The sequence below is a fragment of the Xiphophorus hellerii genome, chromosome 9, assembly GCF_003331165.1.
Source record: "Xiphophorus hellerii strain 12219 chromosome 9, Xiphophorus_hellerii-4.1, whole genome shotgun sequence".
In the NCBI taxonomy this organism is placed as follows: Eukaryota; Metazoa; Chordata; class Actinopteri; order Cyprinodontiformes; family Poeciliidae; genus Xiphophorus; species Xiphophorus hellerii.
Genome location: NC_045680.1, coordinates 27,707,096 through 27,732,823, shown reverse-complemented (window position 1 = coordinate 27,732,823; position 25,728 = coordinate 27,707,096). Strand labels below are relative to the sequence as shown.

The 25,728-nt window shown below is 37.7% G+C and overlaps 1 protein-coding gene across 3 annotated transcripts in view; it reads left to right on the top strand.

Annotated features, from left to right (window-relative positions):
- The window catches only part of naaladl2 (N-acetylated alpha-linked acidic dipeptidase like 2), a 421,085-nt gene that overhangs the window by 294,955 nt on the left and 100,402 nt on the right, over positions 1 to 25,728 (top strand). For all 3 annotated transcript variants that reach the window (XR_004340546.1, XM_032572669.1, XM_032572668.1), the window contains 2 exons: positions 2,452 to 2,639; positions 3,937 to 4,065. Coding sequence is in view for 2 of the 3 variants with exons in the window: in XM_032572669.1 (XP_032428560.1) it covers positions 2,452 to 2,639; positions 3,937 to 4,065 (317 nt within the window). In the remaining variant the exon portion in view is untranslated. The remainder of the gene's footprint in view (positions 1 to 2,451; positions 2,640 to 3,936; positions 4,066 to 25,728) is intronic.

The following is a 25,728-nucleotide window of genomic DNA, read 5'->3' as shown; positions in this document are numbered from 1 at the left end:
TGGAACAGTGAGTTCCAGGGTGGGGCAGCGATGGGGAAGGCTCCATCTCAGGTGTGGAGCTTGGTATAAACCAAAAACCTCCTATAATTTTCCATCCACTCCACAATTATGCCAAACTTTATGATACTCTGGCAAAAAGTCCATATAAAATAAATGGATGCGTGTGGTTGTAATTTGGACTAAATATGAAAAAGAAATATGAATATATTAGCCCTTTCATGCATAGTGGTCACTGCAGTGGACAGCTAAGCCATTATCTTGTGTTTCTTCCATTTCTTTATGTTATAAATGCACAAAAAACACTTAAGTGGACGCAAGTGCGTCATACAAGACACTATCAGCTGCTGACCATCCACTGCATGTGCAAGAAAATTTCTGTTAAATCCAAAATGGCAGACAGACAAAAAAGCAACTCAGGAATATCCAGTCCCTCCTTCTACTATAGAGCAGGTAAAAAAAACAAAACATTGTGACGTCAAGTAACCCCTTAAGACTAACACAACTGATGTATTTTGCAAATAACTTTCTATTTGGAGAAAATTACAACTGATCATGTAAATATGTATATATTTTTTTCTTTTTTTGCAACTTTTCCCCCCACCATTTTATGCCTTAAAAAATCAAAATCACTTTGGAAAAAAAATTCTGACATAAAAGATCATAAGTCATGCATGGAAGATTTAGTAAGGAATGTGACCACAGGGACATTTGAACATGAAAACAGTTTTGATGGATAAAGCAAGTTGTGTGGTTGACATTATGCTGTTAACACAGCTGAGAAAATGTGATAACTGCAACTTATCTAACCAGAGAGGCATGGACGCTGCATGCTTCGTGAGTCAGCAAATGTTCCATCATAATAACTCATGATGACTAAAACTGACACAAAGCAATCTATTGGTGTGTTTTAAACAGCTTTCTGTTATAATCTTAAAAGTCTTAAATCTTCTTTTAGTGCGTGACAATAAACTTGTTTCCTGCGTCGCATCTCCTTCATTCTATTTTCTTCTTAGCTGAGGTCAGACAGCTAAGCTTTTTATAGTTACATCAGGAATATTTAGCATTTACTTGCCATAATAACAATATTTATATTGCACTTTTTCCACATTAAGACGATCAAATTATGGAATGCCAAAACCAGCAATAGAACAGAATTGCAGTATAAATTCATTGCGTTTTACATATTTACTGAAATCAACTCCACATTTATTATCAACAGAGGAAAATAAAGCCAGGAAGCCTGATGGTGTTTAAATATTGAACAGATGGTGGCTCTGCTGTGGAGAGGTTGCCTTGTCCCCCTGTCATTTTCCCAACATTATCATTGTGTGCTTTTGTGAATGCAGATATTTAACCCAGCAGTGATGTTCACAACAGGTGTGCATCATTAAGTTGTTCAAACAGTAAGTGACCTTGCGGTGCGAAGTGTGAGCTCATCGGTGTCTGTGTCTGGAGGCAGCGCTGCTGTTGCAGATGAGTCGAAATTTAACGTTTTTATTTTGCTGAATTATTATTTTTGAAAAAAAATCTGCGGCCTGGCTTAGCAGGTGGCGGCTTCCATTTCAGCCGAGAGGGGCAGCGGCTACTTCTGAATATACAGTTTGTCCTTTTAAATGGATGAAACCTCGTCACGAGGTTCATAAGAAGAGATGGCACTTTGAGTCAGAAGGAATTAGAGCAACATGGTGCAGAGAGAATATGAAAGAACATTAGGTACTTTGCCTAATGTGTTCTTATCATAGAAGGTTATTATACATGTATCATCTGAATATGAAATTATATTGCAGAAAACATTGTTATTACCAGTGCCAGGAATATAAAGAAGAAGAGCACACCAGCAAAATGGATAACATGATATCATCCCACACTCATCCTCCCTTCTGCATATTGGCCTCCGTGTTTCCACAGTAGTACCAGCTGGATTGAAAATATGAAAAATACCATTTTAAACTAAGTGGCACACCTGCAAGAATAATGATTTTTATTCTGTTTCTACCTTATTGTGTTTTCTCTTAGAATTGATGTTTATTATTTTGTCCTGATAATATTCAAGTGGCCTCTAATACGCTGAGAGGTCATCAAAATGAGCTTACGAGCTATTGAAAAAAATTGGCCGTTAATAATAAAGCAATTAAATTTCATCCAACTTCACACCCCACAGCATCCACATAACCAAAATCTATAAATGGAATATTTTAAGCATAAATATTGAAGCCATTGAACCTTTTCTTTGGCCTGGCCAGTTGGAGGACTTATCAGCTGGATTTCTCAGGACAAATTTCATCATGACCAATCAGCAAACAGATCAAGGAGTTATGAACAATCAATCAAGCTTATCTGTATAGCACATTTCAGCAGTAAGGCAGGTTAAAGAAAACTATTTATTACTAAGGATGAGTCTCTGCAATTTCACCAAAGCAATTTATTTATTTCATTTTTTTCTGTTTTCAGATCGCCACGTTCTGGTTGGCAGTCGTCATGACAGCGACCAGGGAGGTGGAACTTCGGCCATTATGACTCAACTCATCGCAGCGCTAACAGAGCAGACCAAACAGGGATGGGTGCCGGACCGTACCACTGTGTTCTGCTCATGGGGAGGCACAGCCCTGGGGAACATTGGGTCCTACGAGTGGGGAAAGGTCAGAGATACGAGGAACGTTTACTTTCTGTAATGCCAGCTTTGTGCTTAAAGAGAGAAGACAATAATAAATGGCATCAAACGTAAGTCTGGACTTACAAATGAAGAGTAGATAGAGAGAAATTGAACCCAACTTTAGTGGAGAGAATCAGCTTTAACTTAGGTAGAAGGTCATTGTGGAGTGATGATAGGGTGACACATATGCCAACAGTTCCGAATGATAGACAATGTAGGAATCCATTTTTATTCACAAACTGACCAAAACTAATTCCTAATCATTTCTTGTGCTGAAAACAGCTATTGTTATTTGATTTTCTGTTCAAAGCTTGCTTAATGTTTTGGTGAATATGTGCTGTGATATTCTGTTATGTCGTTGCTTTGCCGTTTTGAGTCTTCCTCATGTTAGAGACTGGATCCAGAACAACTGAATTCAGCGCTGCTAGAATTCATCGGCTCCTTTCTTCGCCTCTCTTCTCCATCTCTGCCTTCTGCTTCCTTCTCTCTTTTCCTAGATTACTTTGCACAGACGTCCACTTTGTGGTCATAAAAGACCTCCTACCATGATTAATTTGTCTAGCTTGAGGTTAGCCAAAACACATGACTGAGTTGTTTGGTTAAGGTGGTGGGCTGGTCTGAGTCTGGACAGTGACCTTCCCGTTTTTTTTTTTTTTATCGCCCTTCTCCTCCACCAGAGGGATGAGGTTACTCTGTTTTATGAAACTGTATGCTGCATTTATGGTTCTGTAAATCAGACTTTTCCCTTGTTTTCTTGCTGAATTAGGTAATTAATTTTGAAGTTCATTTTTCAGTATTCCAGTTTCACTTTGTCATAGTTTGTTCATCAATCTGATTTGAATCCCATTTTATTATGCTATAGAATAACTATATTCTCTTTGTCTTTTCATTTGCAGCTGGATTGCATCTTAGTCATTAAAGAAAGATTTTTTTTTCACAGAATAATTCAGCTGTAAAGTTTGGTTATTTTGTTAATAATTGTCAGACTTGATTGGAAATCAGTGTGTCAGTTATAACTACTTGTGTGAGTTTCTTCTGCTAATAATCTGAATTCATTCCTTAATGAGAGACTGGAGTTGGTGCTCTGATTAAGCTAAATAATTTTAATGTTCTTAATAATCTATTCAATAATAAATTATTGAGTAAATTATTAATGACATAAGCCAAACATTGATGTATCTTCTGATGCCCAATGATTATGATGTCACTGTGTGAGGTTGGTACGGCATTTTTTGCTTCCATAACTTTGATTCCCAACTCCTTTTTCTCGGTTCTTCCTGCAGGATAACAGTGTTGTCCTTCAGAGCAGTGCTGTGGCCTACGTGAGTCTGAACTCTCCAGTTCAAGGGACTGAGACACTTCAAGCTACTGCATCTCCAACTCTGCTGCAACTGACCTCTGATATACAAAGGGTAAGTTCTTATGCAACTTAATAATACACACAACTGAACAATGCATTCTCCAACAGGCCTTCTGTGTCTTTGCACGTACTGCAAAGACACAAAGTTTTTTTCTCAGTGTGACATTAAATCAGACCAAACCTTTCAGTTCAGGATCACTGCAACTCTGTGTACTGAATGCCAAAGTGACAACATTTATATTTTCCATCCATTATCAAACCCATTTGTCCCTAGTGGGGGCGAGTGGGATGCTGGTGCTTCTGTTCAACAGTCAACAGGCGAGAGGCGGGATCACCCTAGTGAGATCGCCAGTCCATCGCAGACATTTTTATTTTATTTCTTCAAATTAAAACATTTACAGACATTTCCATAGTATTTGGTACAGTTGCCTTTCAAAGTGCATAAATTGGGTCAAAATATTTTGGATATCCTTCCAGAAGCTTCTCACAACAGTTTGCTGGAGTTTTTGCTCATTCCACTTGACAAAGATGAATGTAACCAAGTCATGTTGTAGTTTTTTTTCCACACATATTTTTCTGCTCTGCACACAAATTTTCTTTGGGCTAGAGGTCAAGGCTTTGTGGTAACCAGTCCAAAACATTGACTTTGTTGTTCTCAAGACAATGTTAAAACTTAGTAGTTGAGGCAAGATTGTTTGTGATCCGTCTTTATTTTACCGGCTGATAACTTGCGATATTGCTAGAAAATTTGTGCTTCATCTTATTTCCTTTTGATTCATTGTAGTTTGTAAAGTGCACCAGTTCCCTCCAGTAGTAAAATGTCTTCTCATCATCATACTGCCTTATCCTTCACATTTTGGATGCTATCCTGAGGTTTCTCCAAATGTAACATTGGTGATTTTAGCCAAACACTTCAGCTTTAGTTTCATCTGATCAAATGAGTTGTCTGTGGAAGATAGATTTTTGCATAGATTTGTGTATGAGAAAGCTGTAATCTGGATTATTATGATGCTTTTGGAATGTCTTCTTCCTTTCTGAATGGCATTTTTCCCTTCATTGGTACAGGACTCATCTCATAGCAGGGCATTCTCATGATGTTCATAGTTGCATACAATTGCTTGACTTGATGGACATCTTCAGAGATATGAAAATTGTACCCAAGTATGACCCAGATTTGTGGAGGTCCTTTATATTCCTCCTGATATCTTTCCTATGATATGTGACAAGGTTGCAGTCTGTTTGAGGTGTTGCCTTGAAAAAGATAAACAAGTACACCTATTTTATATATTTAGCCTCCATTTATACTCCAAACCCATGGTACAAGACCTAATGGCTCGCTGTCAGCTGTCACCTATTTTTACCCACACTAATGGGTGAAACAGCAAAGTGTAACGCACCACTGGAAGGCTTGTTGTTGTCATATGGTCAACAGAGGACATTAATAAGGTGATTGTAATAATAAAAAAAAATAATAATTTTTCCAGATTATTTCTCATGCCATACTTTCACAACATTATGACAGTTCTAACAAATATGTAAACTATATATATATATATATTTTTTTTTAAATAAAGTTACATACTGCAGCTTTAATTTCACTTAGGAGGTCGGCGGGTCAGGAGGGATGTGGCAACAGATATATCTGTAATTTAAATACAAGTTAAGGTAAAACTGTTTGGACTGGTTAGATTCCAGACAGAAGGCTGTTTATTATTACCATTATATAAAGATCGTTTGAATTTCTGTCAGTAATAAGTATATTGTTTTTGTTGTGTAATTGTAAAAAGAGCAAAAGACAAAGAGAAATCCCTATAGACTCAAAGATGGGGAAGTTGTGTCCAGTCACTGCATGTTGGCATTTTGGATCATTTCGTTCTAACTGCCAGCTTAACATTCATTTGTATGGCAAGCCCCAATAAACATCAGCATTAAACATCCCTGTACAATATACAAGGGACGGCATTATGCTAATTAGCTGCTAATGTACAAAATAACCCACAAAACCACTAGCATTTTCATTAGCTTAAAGATAATTTGCCAAAACCGACATGTAAAACATATCTCTGAATAGCTTAACATTCATTATCAACTCACCACACTGGGAATTACTGTAGTTGGAAAGTTAACTTGGCTTGCTTACTTCAGTCAGTGGTGACATAAAACCACTTCTGGTTTGCCATCAAGTCACTTTGACTTCATGTAAAACAAAGTGTAGAGACCCCTAGTGGAATAGAAAGAGTGAATCTAAGACCTTCTCCCCGGCTCTGATTGGTTGATTCTGAATGGGGAGCGGTGTATTTCTGCAGATGGCAGTAGGACCACAGAGAGGAGCTTGATTTTTTTTAAATTTTTTTTTCCCAGATTATCTGTCTTATGTTTTACTGTCACAACATAGAGACCGTTTTAACACATACGGTCACTATGACCATGAACAAACATATTTTTTTATTAAAAATGTATACTGCTGCTTTAAACTGTCCCTCTATTGAAACCTGGGATTGCTTTGCCGATCTGCTCTGGCAGAGATGTTCCCTGACTTCTGCAGTCTCTTTTTACAATGGAAACTTTTGCCTGATAATGCCTCATTAACGCTCTCAGTCCTTTTCTCCCTCTATTGCTGCTTTCAACTCTTTTTTTAGTTCATGTTTCTTTAGCACTACCTCCCTCGCTCCCCACCTGCCTTGTTCTAATATCACTCCATAATCTCTTCCTTCATCACCAGCAGGCACTGCATCCCCACACCTTTAGATTTACATCATTAAAATCTCCCAATCATATCTCTCACTTCTTTTCTTTTTTTTTTGGTTCCACAGAACACTACCGATATTGGTTTCATGAGAATAGTCATCTATCCACAGAGAATATATCCTCTTGCCATGGATCTAGAAAGATACATGATTTAAAAAGCAGACAGCTGCATTTCAGTGTGCCATTACTCCTCTGCTGTAGCTTGAAGTAATTACTAAAAAGGCCTGGGCTGCTTTATTCTGCTATAATGAAGTGAGAAACGTCCTGATTTTTAAAGTAACGTCTCCACAGGAAAATAAATACAAAAATCAGCTAAGGTTGCACAATATTCTGCTGTGCTTTAATGAACTGAACGCAACAACACTTTCTGAATCCCCAAAGGAAAGTGCCATTCTTGTAGTTTACTCAATTAAGGCAAAAATAAATTAATAAACTCAAGCACACTATTGGGATCTAGCTTTTGACTGTCTTTCTCGTCATTAAAGCCCGCAGTCTTCTTTAGCCCACCATATTAAATGACATAGAAACAAGTGTTTTAGATCTGCATTTTCTATTTAAACCAAGACATACACAATCACATTCAGGATTTTTGAATTCTCTCCTGCTCTTCATAACAAAAAAAGGTAACAACTAACAGCTATTAACACAGCGATGCATACTGACTGCACTGGTTAAAAATCTGGGTAATCTGTATCAATAAAATCTCTCAAAATGTGTTTTGAAGTTCCAGTCAAACCTCACTTTTCATGCTGTACACTTTTTTGCAAGTGGCAGAGAAATCAGACCCTTTATGTAGATATCAGGAGGAATTTAGCTGAATATTTAAAAATGTATTGAGAACTTGTATAATTAGCTGAACTCATCTAAATTTGTTGTTTTCTTTTCAGAGAAGTCTTTCAAATTGGGCTGGGCTTGGCCTAACATTAGGCTCTCTCATCCATCCTGCTTGTGGACATTGGTAAATTTTAACAAAAAGATTGAATAAACCTGTAAGAAACAAAAGCATTGATTAGGTCAAAGTAATTGGACAAGTTAAAAAAATGAAATGAAAATGTTAATTTCCTATACCTTGTTAAAAAAAACTTTTGCTGACAATGACTGAAACCAGAACACACGTTCACCACTAGATGTTGGGTTTTCTCCTTTCCATTGTTTTGTAGCAAACTAAATTAAAGAATCATTTCAAAACTTTGATAATATATTCAAAAGCAAACCTCTGAAGAATTGTACAAGTATACAAATTATACAGACATTAATAAATTACATCACTGAGACAGAAACACTTAATGTTCATGTAACATTTAGGATACCAGATATCCTGTTTATTTGTGGGCATTTCTGTCCAAAGTTTAGTCTTCAGCAAGTCAAATTCTCAGTCAGGTTCAGATGAGGTAATGGACTTGATCATTTGAGAATGTTCCACTTCTTTGCTGTAATAAGTTCTTGGGTTGCGTTGACTGTGTTTTGGCTCATTGTGCATCTGGACAATGAAATGCTGTCCTATCAGTTTGGCTGCATCTAGCTGGATCTGAGCACACCGTACGTCTCTGAAGACCTCAGAATATATTTGACTTCTGTCCTCTGTCACATCACCAATAAACGGTAATGTCCCAGTGTCACTGGCAGCCATGTTTATCTACAAACATCAACCAGCTACAACAATGGATTTATCTGGGAGAGAACACTGAGTTGCTGAGTCAAGAAAAGTACAAAGAGACTCTGCACATATTACTGTCCCTGGACGGTTAAGATTCCATAGTCGAGCGTACCAATTGCCTATATTTCTCATGACAAATTCATTCATTTCCCACAATCTAAATAGATACCAGCAAGTTTGCTGAGCTAGTTGGATTCTTAGCTCCATGTCTTGTGGCAGCCTTATCAGCTCGGTGTCACATACAAAACAGTTCAATGTGAACACTGTTTCCCGCTGAACAGTTTACTGTGCAACACAGAGTACAAAAGCTGTAAAAATGTACCTTTGTGCGGTCGTGCACAGCAGATGTCCACTTCAGGTACATGCAGTTTTCCACAGACTGAAGTATGCCCAAGTACATGGGGACCTTCAGAATCTTTGTCCAGGAAAAATACAGGATTAGGAACTGAGTTCTGGAGTCAAGCATGTCATCTTTGGAAAGAAGTTAAAAAAAAGATAAAGTTCTCTCTGGTTTTCAGAAGCTTTTTTGCTGCCATTAATTTGAGTCAGATGGTTTGAAGGACAGGAAGCAGGGCATCATTGCTTTGAAATGTTCTACATGCTGAAATCCTGACATGCTGAAGTTGTGAATGGTGATATGAAGCTGATGTGACAAATGGAGGAATGTTTTGGCTTCACACTCTTACTGTGTTTTAACACCAAATAGTCCAGTAGACTTGGTTCAATTAGGAATCAATGTTGCAACATGTGTTACATTTTCAGCTGGTGCGGTTCACTTTCATGCTGTACTGTGGATCCAAACCCTTTGAAAACCTTTTCTCCCCCTCGCCTGTGGTGGCGCTGCACCAAGAACCACCAAAGAAAACAACAGAAAAACCTCAGAAAAAAGCCTTCCAACTTCCTTCTTTATGAATTGTAAACAAAAAGGGAGTGGCGTCAAGTTTAAGTGATTGTGGGATTTTTCTTTTGTCTTTGCGCTATTGCACACTTTCTGCTTTTGGAGCGGTCTCCAGTCTGCTTGGCATTCACATATGCATTCAGACTGTGCTAGAATTCATTGTAATCAAACTGAGACTAAGGGTTTTAGGCAGACCACAGTTCACTTTTTTGGTCCATGTCATGCAAACAAACCGGACCTTCTAGTCAAATGAACTGGAGTTTGAATAAAGTAGATGAAACAGGGCTGGTGTGAATGCACCCCTAGCTACAATTTACTAACTTCTTCTAGTTTTCAGGTTGCGTTGTTATATCTTCTATCAAACAGTCCAAGAAAAAAGTATTATTGCTGGTCTTGTGCTGTTTGGCCCATTACTCTGAGATCTCCCCAGATAGATCTCCCACCTCCCAATATGTAGAAATGGTTTTAAACATCATCAATCCTTTGTCCACAATGGCTTTAATACTTGCTACTTATCTTACTTAGAGCTTGTCTTCCAAACCCAGACGCTAATGTACTGATAGCTTTGAAATGGGTGCTTAGGAACCAATTATAATAAAAAATACTTACTCTTTTTGTTGGGAATGTACATGGAAGAGGATGGACATTAAGTTTATAAATGGACAGGGAAGGGAAATAAGAGAAAGCAGGTCAGAAAGAAAGCAAGAAAGGAGGCGAGGTGACTATGAAACAAATGGATGGAAGCTTGTGCTTTAATTAGGTATTCTTATTCACATTTATGTGTGCCTGGTCTCCAGCTGGTATGTGGGTGGCATGTAGCAGGTAGTTCAAACTAATGGTTGTCAATGGAGTCGACTGTACAGTGGAAGAACGCACTATTTATTAATACTTCATGGGCTCTTACTCCCCTTTTATCTCTTAAAAATGCTCGTGGGTTCAATTGTTTTTTCTCATTGGTTAGTGCAGTTAAAACCAGGTATTATTTTATCTCTGCTTGGAGTTGATAACAGTTGGTTGTGTTCCGGAAATGTTCCACTCTGGAACCTGGTTTCAAAGAGTGCCAATGTAAGAGACTCTGGTCACTGGAGATGTATAAACGAGAACCTGGATCGCAACAAAATGTCACGGTGTTGACCTCAGTGAACCCCTATCCTGTTGTTAGCTGAGCCAATGCTTCCAATTGAATTCATGTATATATCTCACCTTTTTAATTTTCTCATTGGAAACTATTTCAAAATCTTATTTGTAAATCATGTGATTGGCTGTTTGCCTGAATCATACATCATCACTACATCATTCCCTCAACCAGAAGAGGGGACTTACCACTCATATCTACTCACTTATTTACTTGAGCAATAAGTGAGTAGATACATTCTATTTTTAGAATAGAATATACTTTTAGGAGTATTTTTACTACACTGGACCTTTTACTTGTAATATTTTTTACAAAGCATCACTACTCTTACTTAAGCAAAATCTGTGGATACTCTACCACTGTGAGAAACGTCTCTGAATGAAGAAAAAAAACAAAAGCAGACACACCAACACACTTAAGACTTCTTGTTCGTGCAGAAGCTTTTTGCTAATGCTAGCTTCTACTTACTGAGCCTGCTGTGCAATGGATGCACTTCATTCATCCTGTTCTAACATACAGACAGGGTGAATGTTAGAACAGAACTTTATGATTTGGAAACTGTTTCTTCTTCTGAATTTGTGACTTTGTAATTTTAGTTTTTATACATGTTATGTTTCTATTATTGTCTTTAAAATACCGTAATTTGAAGATAACTTTACATTTATGTCTGGCTGACATCATTTTTAAATATTATATCAGATGATCTAATCAGTTGCAGTCTTTTTATGAAATAATTTTTAACTCATTGGTAAGTAATATCTCAACTGGTTACTTTTAAATATTAGTTGAGTAGGAACACATTGTAAGGCAACTCATACTTATAATTTTTGGATACTTTGTCCTCGACTTTGGTGTTGGCAAAAAGGCCCTGTAGCCCCACCTAGAGGTGTGTGAATACAGTTTACCTACTCAGTCAAAGCTAATTTATCCAACATACTGCAGAAGGAAACTGGAGTATATAGAGGAATCATGTGTGCACAAAACCTTTAGCTAAAACTGTGGTAAATCAACCAAACAGCCCGAGTTATGCTGACCTTAAACTTTTCACTGCAACAGCTACATTCACTCAAATACTCAAACTTACTTATTTCCCCTGGTTAGTTGTCAGAGTTTCTGCACATAATAATCAGAATAGATGCAATAAAAGTGCTTGAAGCTGTAAGTTAAAACAGTCGTGGTTGTACCAGATGGGTGTTTGTGTGGGAAAATAGCAGGCAAGAGAAAGACACTGCAGTGGATCAAAGCCACAGGGAGACATGGTGGGGGGAATATTAAACTTGTAGGGGGTCTGTGTCTGTGGAGTTGAGCACCTGTGTTTCGTCAACTCCAACCCGACTGAAGAGAAGTAGAAAGCCATTCCTCTGAGACGTGTTTCACCCTCTGGTTCAGATTAAGGATTCATAGTGTTGCTGTATAATGAGACCAAACACACTTCAAAGTCACGTCTCATTACTATGCATTGTGTGTGTTTATGTTTTCTTTTATTATTTGTCACTGAAAGTCATGAAGCTAAGACAGCCTGTCCTGCACAGTTACCCGAACCCTGATCGTTTTCTGTCACTTGATTAGCAGCACAAGTCAGGAAAAAATCTTACAATGCAAATAAATGACATGCTAACTTGTGCTAGTTCTTAGTGATGTGCTGTCAACCTTCAAGCAATGAAATATACCTGAACATACAATATATTGGCATTTGACATAACCTAACTCAAATGTTTCTCTCATGTGGACTGAGCGGTGCTGTTAAGGCAATTGTTCTAGCTAAAGTGTAACTAAAGCTAAACCCCTGGCAAATTTTAAAAAACTCAAAGTGGGCGGAGCCAACACACACGACCGAGTGTGGGGATGAGTGGATGTGATCAGGACGAAAGAAACACTGTTGTCAACTTGTCCATTTTGTATCAATACTTATCAATTTTTCAGACTCCTCTAGTGACTTTCATCAAAACAGCAACTGACTAGTGATGAAACTAGCGACTCTTTTTCTGTGTTGTGAGAGACTTTTATGCTGACAGCACTCTGCAGCTCAGCCTCAGTGCGTCTGTCCTGAGCGAGCAGTGAGAGTGGCCATTAGCCGCCATTAGCTTCTCCAACTTCCTGGGCTCTTCAGCCAGTCAGAATGAAGTGCTACTCAGTCATTTGTTCAACACCATACCTTCACCAACAGTCAGAGCAGAGCAGACCCATTGCAAATAAATCACAGATTTGTAAAAGCTGAGCATTGCTATCTATCAACGCTCGCCAGTTGCCATGGTGACGCTCACTCTACCATCTCTTGACTCCCCACCCAGGCTGGCACAGATAGGAGAAAGGATGGAACCCTAAATAACCTATTTTGACAATTCAGAAAAAAAAGTTTAGTAAGGAAAAGTTGATTTGGGGATTAGTTTCACTTCCAGTTTCTTGGCATGACTACTGAGCCCTGCTCTGTCACACTAACCGAGTTTCCATTGACCTTAAAATTGCTCAAATTGGAAATGCAAATTGGAAAGCTCGACAATAATAAAAAAAAAATAATCATTTTTTCATGAAAAGGTTTTGCGGTAGGACGAGGTGTTTTTTTTATTTTTGGATTTATCAAAATTGGTGTATTTGCAAAACTACTCTAGAATAGTTGAATCTATAACTCTTCTGTAAAATTCCCCAAAATGCTGCATTCGTAACCGCTCCCAAGTAGGCGGGGCTTGTTGTTCCAACGCCTGAATAAGATGCAGAAGTCTCCTCTGATTGGCTGATGGTTGTTGATGGCTGGAAAATATATCTCCTGTTCACAAACGTCGCCTCCATGATTTTAATGACTCACTTTGTGAACAAACTTATTCATCTGTGATTTCAATTGCATTTACTTAATGGAGACATTGCACTTGCCAAATTGTGTTTTTTGACCTTAGCAGAATATTTAAAAAGTTTTGCTCACATTTATAACAGGAAGGCAAAGCATATCAAAGGTGGTTAGTTTGTCTTTTCCAGTTTGTTGTCATTTTCTCTTTAAAATGGGAGAAAGGAAACCCAGCTTTTGAAATGTACTTCTTCTTCTTGTTTTGTTGAACTTTGATGTCAACACTCAGATACTGTGAATATAAAATATGTCCAGATCATCCACGTGCCAAACCTGACACTAGGCTGTGTTTGAAGTGTTGTGTGATTGGTCAGAAGTTTGTTGCTGTGTTTTATGTGGAAATGCACTCTTACTCCGCTGTCCAGCTTCTGTATTTGTGGGAGACATAAATACTGTTTGAGGAACGTAAATCTGATGCGGTGAGGAACTATGTACATCTGTACAATCCTTCACTTTACAACTACAAAGACTGTCAAATTATTAAAAACTGCTGGATGGACAGTGATAATGTATTAAAACCTCCTTAAGACTCACATCAGTATAAAAAGTAACCAACTATGCTGTTGTTACTTTAACCTAATGGGAACTATTATTGCTGCCAAGAAGAGTGATACTCACTACCCACTCCAGTGGGTATGCCTGTTGAAATGCTTTCTTAGCGCAAAAAGTAAATCACATACCAGCAAACCAATAGACGAGGTGAAGAGGATCTCTTGAGGTTCAAACTGAGCATCAGGAATGGAAACAACAGAGATTTAGACCTTGAATATGGAATGCTTTTTGATGTCAGATGTGCAAAACTCCTGATCTTTTACACAAACATCCCTCAGGTTTACAGCGCACGGTACAAAAAAAGGAAAGCACCAAGTGAGAAGCCTTTGAGTTGACTGAAATGTCTTGCTGAGGTCAGAGGATATAGACAGTCTGGTGTGAGTTCATGGAAAGACCCAAATAAACACTTGTTAAAGCTAAGATATGTGAAATACAATCATTTATTATTATTAGTTCCCCCATAGTGATATAAAAGCAGTTGTCACAAATGCTCCATGGTAGATGCTGCACAAATGCTCAGGGGTGGCTTAGCCATTTATTAGGTTTGCAAGATTTGCATTTTGTATTTGCTCGGGTTATCTTTGGCTGATTTTGCAATTAGATGATCTAGAAACAAATCTGTTAGGGGTAGAAACTTTTTACAGTGCTCTATGAAGTCTCTCATAAGATCGATTTTGACACAAATGTAGTTCAAAAGTCTCAGAAATCTGCTCAAAAATAGAATCAAATGAAAACATTCCATCTAGAACTTTCAGTTTAAATAATTCACACATTTCATCTTAAATGTCTTGTTTGTGCAAACTCAGTAGAAGAAATATGGCCAATATTTTAATTGGATTGAGATACCATGACAGGTTTAAAGTGAAGGAGAGGATGACAGTCTGCTGGCTTCCAATTCGCATCATAAATGTTAAAACTGAACATCATCTAAATGAAGGAATATGCAAGTATGCCTAATTTATATGCTTTCTCACATAAAGCCAGAAGGAAGGAAGCTGACGATAAATCACCAGAATGAGTGTGTGACTTTACAGCCATCCAAGACGGTTCGACAGCGCACTTGGCATAATGTTTGAAATAGTACGCTGTTGGCAATATGTTTGAATTACCATAGTTCTTGTATTGTCAGGGAAGGCATTGTGCGACTGTGCCAGGCTCCATGAATCTGCATAATCTCAAGGAGAAGCCGCTCGGCCTCAAAGGCATTTATGCAGCTGACAGCGTGGCCCCTCCATCACAGTTTCATATCACAGCGGCAGAACATAAGTAGGGGAACGCATATGAAAATGTGTGTTAGGTGAGGAATGAGCGCTGTCATTACTCCTGGCTCTGACATTTGTCATTTTCTGTGATGTGATGCATTTGTCCAACAGCAGTTTTGTGGCTCGCCTGCCTTGCAGAGGCAATATGAGGCGTGTTGTTTGTGTAAAATAGAGAAGCATGAAGTCGCACTGCCAAAGGTTTCTTGACATTTATTTAGGTAATTACTTGACCCAGAAATTAATCCAAGATTGATTATGATGTAATTTTTAAGCAATGTGAAGCTCGGGAAATGTGTAACTGGACGAAGCACCAATTAATCAATTTCTGCTTGCTAAGTTGATTTTTTTTAAGTGTTTTCTTCAAAGTTGATCGATAGAAGGCAAGCAGACAGTAGTGACAGAGAACAATCCCAAGCTTGTGCTTTCTTAGCAATTAGGATGGCAACCTGACAGAAAGTGGCTACTTATGAAGTGGGAGAAAAACAATACATTGTTTAATTTTTAATTTTTTTTTTTTCAAATAGAAACCTAATATTTGGGACACCATAGAGAGGCTCTAAGTCCTCGATGCCGCTGTTGCAGGTTTGATTCCGAGTTCAGAGAAACATTCACAGAGGGAAAGCACAATAAAAACATGCAGCATTGTTCATTAAAATGGCACAGCACTACTGATGTGTAGAAGACAATTTACATACAATAGATGCAAAGATGTTTCAGAGCTTTGCAGTAGGGAATATATTTAGAAAGTAAGTATGTTAAGTATATTTTTGTCTCTATTTGTATGTTTACTTAAGTCCAGTGATTAAGTGCTTTTGCCACCACTGATACAGAGTCAAAGACAGATGTCAGATCCAGGAGAATCATTACAGCAGGTCTTTCAGAGTGCACTGGCATCAAAATGTCATAAACACTTTGAGTAAAGTTGTTAGTGTGGAGTGGGGCAGACTGATGTTTGTCAAAGATTTCATGTTTTGCCATAAAAGAAATGAGCCGTTGTGCTGCGGCTTTTTCAGGGAGCTTTGACATAAAAGAGATTTTGGAAGATAGGCCTTTAAATTTTAAGATGTGTAGGATCCAAATTACACATTTTTATTATTGACTTAACAACATCATGCTTGAGAAAGCTTGTGACCATACCTGTTAAAAGTGAATGTTGCAAACTTCTACAATACAACTGTCTGTAGCAAAAAAGAACCTTCTTAAACACCAGTGGAAGTGTGTATAAATATCTGTTTTTTTACTATAAATGATTAGTATTTCTTAGCCGTCTCCACATCTGACTCTAATCAATGGCAGTTTTGATCAGTGAGATCCATTGTTAGCACAGCAGTGTGAAGCACTGAGTGGCCATCTGGTGAGGCCAACACTCTTTCAGTATAAAGGTTTCTTAATTGCACTTTCAGCTGGAGTTAAATCTCTGCAACTTCTGGCTGAAGGTATAATGAAGGATTAAATGAGATCAAACAGAGAGAGGAAAGGTTGGGATTACGGATTTGTTTCCAGATGCTGATTACGTTATTATAATTGAGGTTTACATCAGATGTGTCTTTATCTTTGCTATCACTGTAAGCACAGGCAGGTGAAGCGTTTTCCATGAAACTCGATTCTGCAAAAGAAAGAAAGCCGCTCACTTCTTTTGTTTAATGAATATGACAAGTTAATTAGCTGATGTGACTGTTGGAGGAAGCCAAATACTCCCACATAAACAGGGTGCAAACAGGTGTCAAAGAGTTTGTTTGTAAAGTAAGCAATGTTAATTGGTTGCAAAGTATTTAAAACTATTTGCCAGTGGATTTAATTGGATATTTTTAGGCCATCTTTGGCTCAGTTGCATTCTGTGCCATAGCTATATAGAAGTGGTTTTCTGTCGATATTCCCTTTTTTTCAATGATAGAAAAAGAGAAAATGCTCCATTTCGACTCTTTGTTTCAACCCTTTTGTGCTTTTGTCTTCTTCCAGCTCATTCCCTCTTCATTTCTGCAATATTCCAGTCACTTACGTTTTGAATGGCTTGGAAATGTTTTTCAGTTCAACAGCTGCAAATGTTTTTTTCCAAAGAGTGCCGCCTGGAACAGAATTATTATTATCATCACACACATAATACACAATTGTTTCCTCATTTGGCACTTTTTGCTGCTCATTGCATTCTGATTGTGGTCTGTTCCCCACCATTCTCTGCTGATTTGATATGTTGCAATGCTAATGTATGCCACAAGAGGAAAAATGCTTAAGTTAAAAAAAAAACTGGGACAAATATTTACACTTTCAGTCTGTCTAGTCATCTCTCTGTTGATCTCATTCTACTATAGTAAAAGTACAGAATTCATTAAAACCAACATCCCTGATATTTGAAAAAAGTCCTGAATTATTTTGACCTTCTTTAACACACATACACACACAAACTGCTACCCACTAAGTGCAACAGAGGTATTTTTTCCCTTTATACTTTTAAGCTGATCAGAATATCTGGGGACTTTTATTCATTGCGGAATTACTTTGTACTTGCCCTGGTTATACTTGTTTCTGAATGGAAGACAACAATTGGAACTCAAACAAGGCAGGATGAGGACCCATATGTTTCCAGTCACCAAAACACAGTATGAGTAGTAGTAACTAAGTAGTAACCAGTAGTAGAAACTACTAACCTTTACATACTATTTCTATTGGCCACACAGGAAGTCATCAAAGCCACTCAGTCCATGTTGGCCACGCTTCCAATTATTGAGCAACTAAAGTCGGAGCAAGAGGAATGTTTAAGGCATTTTGTTCCTGGCAAAGGTATTGTGGCCCTACTGCCCACAAGGTTGTTTACAGCAAAAACAATTTCTGGTAGGCATCATCAAGCTGGCCCATTACATACTTCATGGCTAAGTGTTAGCGATTAGGTAAAAACAGATCCAATCTTCTCACACCTCTAGCAAGTAATTGCTTCTCAATAGCTAAAGGATTGGACTCTTTGTACAAAGCAAAGCAAAGAACAAGGAGCTGGTTTGTATCAGGCTAATATACCTTATATATACAGTACAGACCAAAAGTTTGGACACACCCTCTAATTCAATGGGTTTTCTTTATTTTCATGACTACTTATGAGGCAAGAAATCCCACTTACTAACCTGACAGGGCACACCTATGAAGTGAAAACCATTTCAGGTGACTACCTCTTGAAGCTCATCAAGAAAATGCAGAGTGTGTGCAAAGTAGTAATCACAGCAAAAGGTTGCTACTTTGAAGAAACTAGAATATAAGGGGTATTTTCAGTTGTTTTACACTTTTTTGTTTAGTGCATATTTCCACATGTGTTATTCATAGTTTTGATGCCTTCAGTGTGAATCTACAATGTCAATAGTCATGAAAATAAAGGAAACTCATTTAATTAAAAGGTGTGTCCAAACTTTTGGTCTGTACTATATATATATATATATATATATATATATATATATATATATATATATATATATATATATATATATATATACAAAGAAATCAAAGTGGAAAGACATCCAGTGAATCCTGGGGTTCTGTTATGTAAGTCATCTGCAGTAGAGTGGATGACTTAGAGTGACCCATTGAACCAGTCTCATCAGCAGTGTGGAAAGAAACTGAATCAAATCTCTAAAAGTCTTTAACCTGTCCAAAGGAGATTGAGTGCCACATATCTTTTCTCCACTATTTGTTGCTATGACATCACTTTACATGTACGGTACTCTAGTTGTGTTTTATCCCCCAATGCAATGTGACAAGTTGCTTTCCTACTGTGAGCTGAGTCCATACTGTTCCAGCCCCACAATGGGTACATCACTTCCTGAGGTTCCCTTGGACTTAACCTTCTATCTGCTCATCTAATATTCATGTTGGAAGAACACTGGCTGGACTTTAGAGTTGGTCATAGAAGGTGAGGTGATCTTTGGAAGCGACAGGCTAGATGTTGAATATATAATACCTCCATAACACTGTCTTCTTCAAAATATTGAAATACCATAATTTATGTGTTGTTGCAATAGTTCCATGACCGTAACACATAGATTAGACATTTTGCCCTGGAGTTTTTATTTAGTTTGTATTGTCTTTGTAGAATTAATAATGGTTTTGAACCCCAGTCTGTTTTTGAGTTACGGCTTTAAGATGTTGATGTTCCATATGTACCAACAGGTATCACTGATATGACACAAAGTCCAAACCCCCATGAGAAAACTTTTCAGAAGTCTGATTTATGGTGGGAAAGTAGTTCAGAAACAATTTCAGCAACCATCGGCTCATATCCTGTCATTCCAGACACGACAACCAAGCCAGAACTTACTCTGAACACTGTGGAAAGTAGTTAGATATCGTAATTGGTGACAAAACACCTCATGTTTCAATTTCATAAGAGAATTTGACAGTTGCTTGAATAAGTATTGATGTGAGTTCCAGATTTCCCCCCACAGTCCATGAGGAGTTTCAGTTTCAGTCGGTGGTTGGTTATATTTGATGTAACTCATTTCTTTATGCACTGCGTCCTTAGTCCGCAAACTGTCTGTTTGGTGTGGAAATGAAAATAAGATATTATCTGTGAATTTATAGCCATGTTCCTGTCTGATGATGTAGAGTCAATATACTCTGGGAGATTATCTAGTTTCATCCTGTTACGCCCGAGTCCAGCAAGCCATTCCATGTAGCACACATGATTCTGTAGATTGAGTGATATTGAGTGGTGGGCTGAGATCTCCAAATGATTTTACTCTCCCCGTATCATAGCTGACAAAGAAATTAAATATTGATTCCCGGTGTGTGCCCACAGGCTGAAATTACCCATTCTCTCTGCTGTCCTGCTCTCTTTCCATCCCTGCTCACTTGCCTATTCTATTTCTCCTCCCACTGAATTCCCATTTTTATGCCTCTCTTCTTTAATAGTGCCTCTCTAAAGGACTCTACTCACTGTTACTGTTTCTCTTTCCCACTAGGAGTCTGTTTTAAGCCTCTGTTGGTTGTACAGGAGAAAAAGAGAGAAATTCAACACTTACTCTTGTCTAAAGCTCCTCTTCAGCTGATAAACTGGTGGTCTATGCTGCTACATAACCCTTTGCCACTTAAGCCCTTTTTTTCTGAATTTAAAAACCCGATAGACCTTTAAGTCTCTAAATACCTAAATATAACCTCAAATTGTCTTGAAAGCAGCTGAATATGTTCTGAAAGCTCCAATTCAGCTGTTTTGTCTTTGCTGTTTTGCTGCAAAAAAAAAAAAAAAAAATTAAGTGGAAGGCGTGAATCCATGTCAGGGGAGTTGTGTTACAGGCTGCACACTTCTCCTGCAGAACTCTAATTGCATCACTTCCCATCAAATAAATCACTGCTATTAATTAACCCTCAGTTCTACGAGGCAGGAAGCAGATGGATCCAGTTCTCTCCTGCTCGACTGTTTACTCCCAGACACACCAGCATCATGTTGAAGGTTCTGAACATATTCTAAAACCAGCGGGTACAAAAAGAGTTATACAGCTAAAAAAATATATGAAGCGTAATAAACATGTTACCATGATTTAATTGCAGCTTTTATGTATAAATATTTGTCTAGTTCTTAAATTTCAACATTAAAAACCTGCTGAGAAAGAACAAAAGTTCCTTTTTTTTCCTCCCTCCTCTAAATAAGCTCTGCAGAATGATTCCTAACATGAGCGATGGCTTCGGAGTTTGTAATGGCAGCCGGCTGCAGTTACGAGCGTGCTTGTTCAGTTGCGCACTTGCTCACAAATTGAATTGTTCAGTAGTAGTAGTAGTAGTGCCTTTTTTTTAATCACAGGCATTTATGTAAATTGAGTTCAGATGAAGTTCATTCAATATCTTGCCTCTGCAGCAATGTTCCTGTGAAATGAACAACCAACAAATATAGTCATGATGACAGGTACCATTGGAAACGCAGAGCCTCATGACATGATGGCTTTGAGAGAGTGATTGTTGGTGTCTCGTTAGAAACCAAACAACTGCTGCGAACAATAGGTACATGTTTCTGTGAAATGTGCTTCTTCTGTAAAATACGGACTCTAATTCAGTTTACAAAAACACAGCAAATGAAATTAATTTGTGCTGATTTGGTTTAATTATATGGAAAGATTAATTTTGAAAGGCATTTTAATGTTACACACAAAATAGGTGCGTCTGTCATCACTTTGAATTTCTCAATAATCCTGGGTGCCACATCAATAGTTTCAGCTTTAATGGAATGATTATTCAGAATAACCTGATCGAGGCAAGAAGAAAGCTGTAATAATAAATCCCCCTCAAAATTTTCCAAGTCGTTGTTTGTATGATACTGTAAGGAACCTGTTCTTCTGCAGGGACAGGAACATTATCAGAGTAGATGGAGTTTGACTGATGATTTAGTACTGCCAGTCGCCATTAAAGAATGGGAACACAACAGATCCCAATTATTTAATGTTGAGTAGATATTCATTCATTCATTCATTCATTCATTCATTCATTCATTCAGTCAGTCAGTCAGTCAGTCAGTCAGTCAGTCAATCATAGTGATTTATTAAATTTACTTTTTTGAGCTGTGCATCATGTAATAATGTTGTTCCATAATGAGAAACACACCTTGAGTGTTGCTTTGATTCTTTCATGCACATTAGGGAATGCCTTTAATTTCCATGGCAACCATTCAGTTGTGCAAAATGTCTGTATGATCCTAGCAACGCCCTCGAGGTTCAGCTCCTCCTCTGAGCTGCAGCTTCCAAGCTTCTCCCACACAGATCACAGTCCCCCGAAAAAAATCCCCTCTCAGCTCCTTCAAACTAGCCAGCAGTAAATTAGCAAACATCTGGTGGCACTGTGCGTCAGCTGAGCTTATTAGACAAGACACTTCTCAGTGAAATGCTGGTAAAAACGAGACCCAATTTGAAGCCAAGCCTCTTTTCAGTCGTATTTGATGTATTTAGCAGCTATAGGTAACATGGTTACTTGGTTGTGCTATAAAATGGCGGAATGTGCCTGGAAAGCACATAATACTCCCCCTTTAACAAGCACAGTCTTTTGAAAGACTGCAGCAGCTGTTGTCCTGACGGCAGGAAGTAGAGCAAACCTTGAAAACGTGTTCAACACAAAATCTACATAGTTGAAAGCACAAAACATTTGTCATTGTGGAACAAATATGACAAAAGACAGAAAATTTGAGTGTGCTAAAGGATTCGTCTCTCAGGGGTCTGTCTCTGTAAGCTGGAAACATCTTCCCACTGGGAATTCGCCCAATTCTGAAGACAGAACTGTTTCATCTCCTTCAAGCTGAATGGATTCCACTGGTGCACGGCAAATTTACAATCATACTACAGATTCTCAATCATCCTGAGCTCTGCGATTTATTTTGGACATTGCTCAAGATCTACTACTAGGCCAAGACAAAAAAAAAACAAAAAACTTTTTCTGCTCTAAATCAAAGTTTTGCATTTGAAGTAGTGTTTGTGTCGTGGTGAATTGCGTATCTTTGGAAATATGTTTTTTTACGGCATGAAAGAGGTTTTCTTATCAAATCTGACAGTAAGGCACATTCCATGATTTTTTCCTTCTCAGGATGATGTTTACAGTGTGACTGAGGGTGTTTGTGTGACATTAAAAGCTTTTCAGTTAGTCAGAGCATTTAATCAGCCTGGACTTATTTCAACCAATATCTTTCCAAAATTTCAATGCTTAAATGAAGTTTGTTACAGTAAATAGTGTTCTATACATCACACAATGTCATAAAAAACCCCAGTTATTCCCCTTTTTGAGTGCCATATTTGCTCTCACCAGTAGGACTGTTGATTTTTAGACCTCTGGTCTATTCACTGGAGTGTTACCTTTATGTTGATACCAGAACCAATCAAATACAACTTGCAGTTCTGAGATTTATTGATTTTATTTTAGGGGTGTCAATTTCCTAAAGATGTCCTCATTGTCAAAATGGGGTATTTGTGTGTAGATTATTTAGTTTAATACAATGTGTAAAAAGGATGTAACATAACAAAATGTGAAGTACTTTACGGATGCCTTGTACATTATTTCCTATTTAAACTGAGATGGCTAATGGTGCATTGGGAATCTTGACAGTTTTTAATTGTTCAGAGATCTGCTTAGATTCCTTATCATTTGCATTGAAACTAAAGACACATAAACTAGCAGAGCATCCACCTCTACTCTCCACTCTTCCACAGAGAGTTGGAAATCCCCCTCACCAATGCCCCTTCATCCTTGCAGTCTTGTTGAGGAATTAATTGGAAAAGTTCGGTATTAAAGAGAAATTTCACTCTGTGCTTAGGTTCCAGGTATCACTTACTGCCCCTCATTCTGTTCGACTGGGAGCTTGTCACCACAGCTGTTCATGTCCAGAGAGCAGCAGCTTTTAGGAGTGATAAACTACAACAGGCTGACAATGTGTCAGTGACCGTGGCGACAATGATTGGACACCAGAGCTCTCTCCCCTTTGACAAACCTTGATAAAAGGAAACTCTAATTAAATGCAATGGGCCAAAAGGACATTGTGACATGCGGTGGGCTCAGAGGACGTGGACAGTAGAGATAAGCCTTCAGTTGATTGACTGTTGCAGTCTGTTTGCTTCCGCTACCCACTGTAGTCTGAACAATTTCTGTTCCAGCAGCTGTGTTGCTCTTTCAATTACAGAACAACAGCGGAAAGCATCCAGTACTGCTGACAAGCTGCGTGTTAGCGGTGCTGTGACAAAAGCTTGGAGTCAGCAATTAGCCACAACACTACCCTCACCACATCCCACATTCTCCACGCACTGCTTCCTGTTTAGCTAGATTTAGACTTGTAGTTAAAAATTCCGATTAGTACTGAGTCTTCAAACAATTTGCAATGTCTTGTTAAAGACAAGAAGGTTTTGTTTAAGCTTTTAACGTAATGTGGAGATTCAGTGCAATGACGGAATAAATATGGGGGATAATTCTTGAGATTATTCTGATTGAGCATCTTAAGCATCCAAGAAAAATTATCAATTTTAAAAACACATTAGGTGTTTGAAGGCTGGGACTCAAATATCAAGCTGCGTTTCCATTCCAAATGTGTGCAAAACTTTGTAAATATTCAACTAATGTAAAAACAAAGCAACACAATTTTGCAATTGTGGTGTTTTCATTAAATAAGAGATAATTAAAATTACACGTGAGTTAGTTTGTTCAGGCTATAAGTCATTAAAAACATGCCTTGCTGTCATACTCCAACCACTTCCTGTCAGCTTCTTAATCTTTTCTGCCAGTAGAAACATCATGTTGCTCATCATGTGACTCGTGAAGACAAGTGTTTCCATTGCAGTTTTGAAAAACACCTTCATTTCACTACAGCTTTAAAACACCTCATCCTTATGCAAAAAACTTTTTATAGCAAAACGTGAGTTCTTTTGGAAATTGGCATGTTTCCATTATGCAAATTTATTTTGGTAATTACAATTTGTGAATTTTATGGCCATTGGAAACGCAGCTTCAGTCTTCTCGTTTAATATGGTTGTACTGTAGGTTAACTTTGGTGGAAACCTGTACCTACATATTTCATTGCATTATTATAGCATTTTGCTGGTGACCATTTTGTTTCAGCCTATCATTTTATTTTACTTTTACTTTGTACAAACCAGTCCTGAAGAATATATACCCATTTTATCCATTCACCTATTGTTTCTACTTTCTCTTTCAATGGCACAGGAAGACAGGCATCTTTAGGGAAAAATATTCTCAATTCACATCAACTTCAGTCTAATTTGACCCCTGCTTATGCAGTTTGGCCAGGCAGTTCAGACAGGCTGCTACAGATTTTCTTGTACATGTCAAAATGTTCTGTGGTCCGATCTTTACAACTCTGACATTTTATAGGCAACATTCACACAGCAGGTCTTGAGGCTTATTTCCAGTTTTTTGCTGATTTTTTTTTTTTTTTTTGCGCAGTCCTTTATACAACTTAATATCTCATGTCAATGACATCATGGAGACTAATTTGGGGAAAAAATAACAACAAAAAAACTCTGCATATGTTAGAATTTTAATTTGTAATTTTAGTGGAATTATGCAAAGGTGTTGCTGAACAAAATATGCAGTTAGGTACTGCTATGGGAGTAAAATTAGACTATGTGCAGTGGGTCCAGGTCATTAGAAAGAAAAATCTACTGGTTTAATAAAGGTTATTTGTAGATGCATGTATTTGTAAAGACGTACAAACAGGCTAATTCAATTCCTGCTATTGGATTACCTGAGGATAGTTCAGAGTTCAGGTTTAAAAGCTACGATGGCTGGCAAATCATTTCAGAAATATATAAAACCACTTCTATTGGAGTGGTTTTAAAAATATATATTTTATTTTATTTATTTAACATTTAATTAAACTGGTTGAGAACACATTTTCATTTAAGACCCATTAAATCAGTCCCTTTTTTAACAAATACAATTATGTTGCAAAAAATACTTAATAAAAAAGTTCTACGATTGTAAAATGTTTCAAACTTAAAGACCATTGTTGTAATCAATGTCACAACTTCAGTGGCAGACATGGAATAACATTTCGACAAGCTTCTGAAGCACTCACTTATTAATCACAATGCTAAGTTATCCTTAGTATTTTTTGTTTGTTTGTTTTGTTCCAAGTTAACTGAAATACTGAAGTACTTCTGTCAGG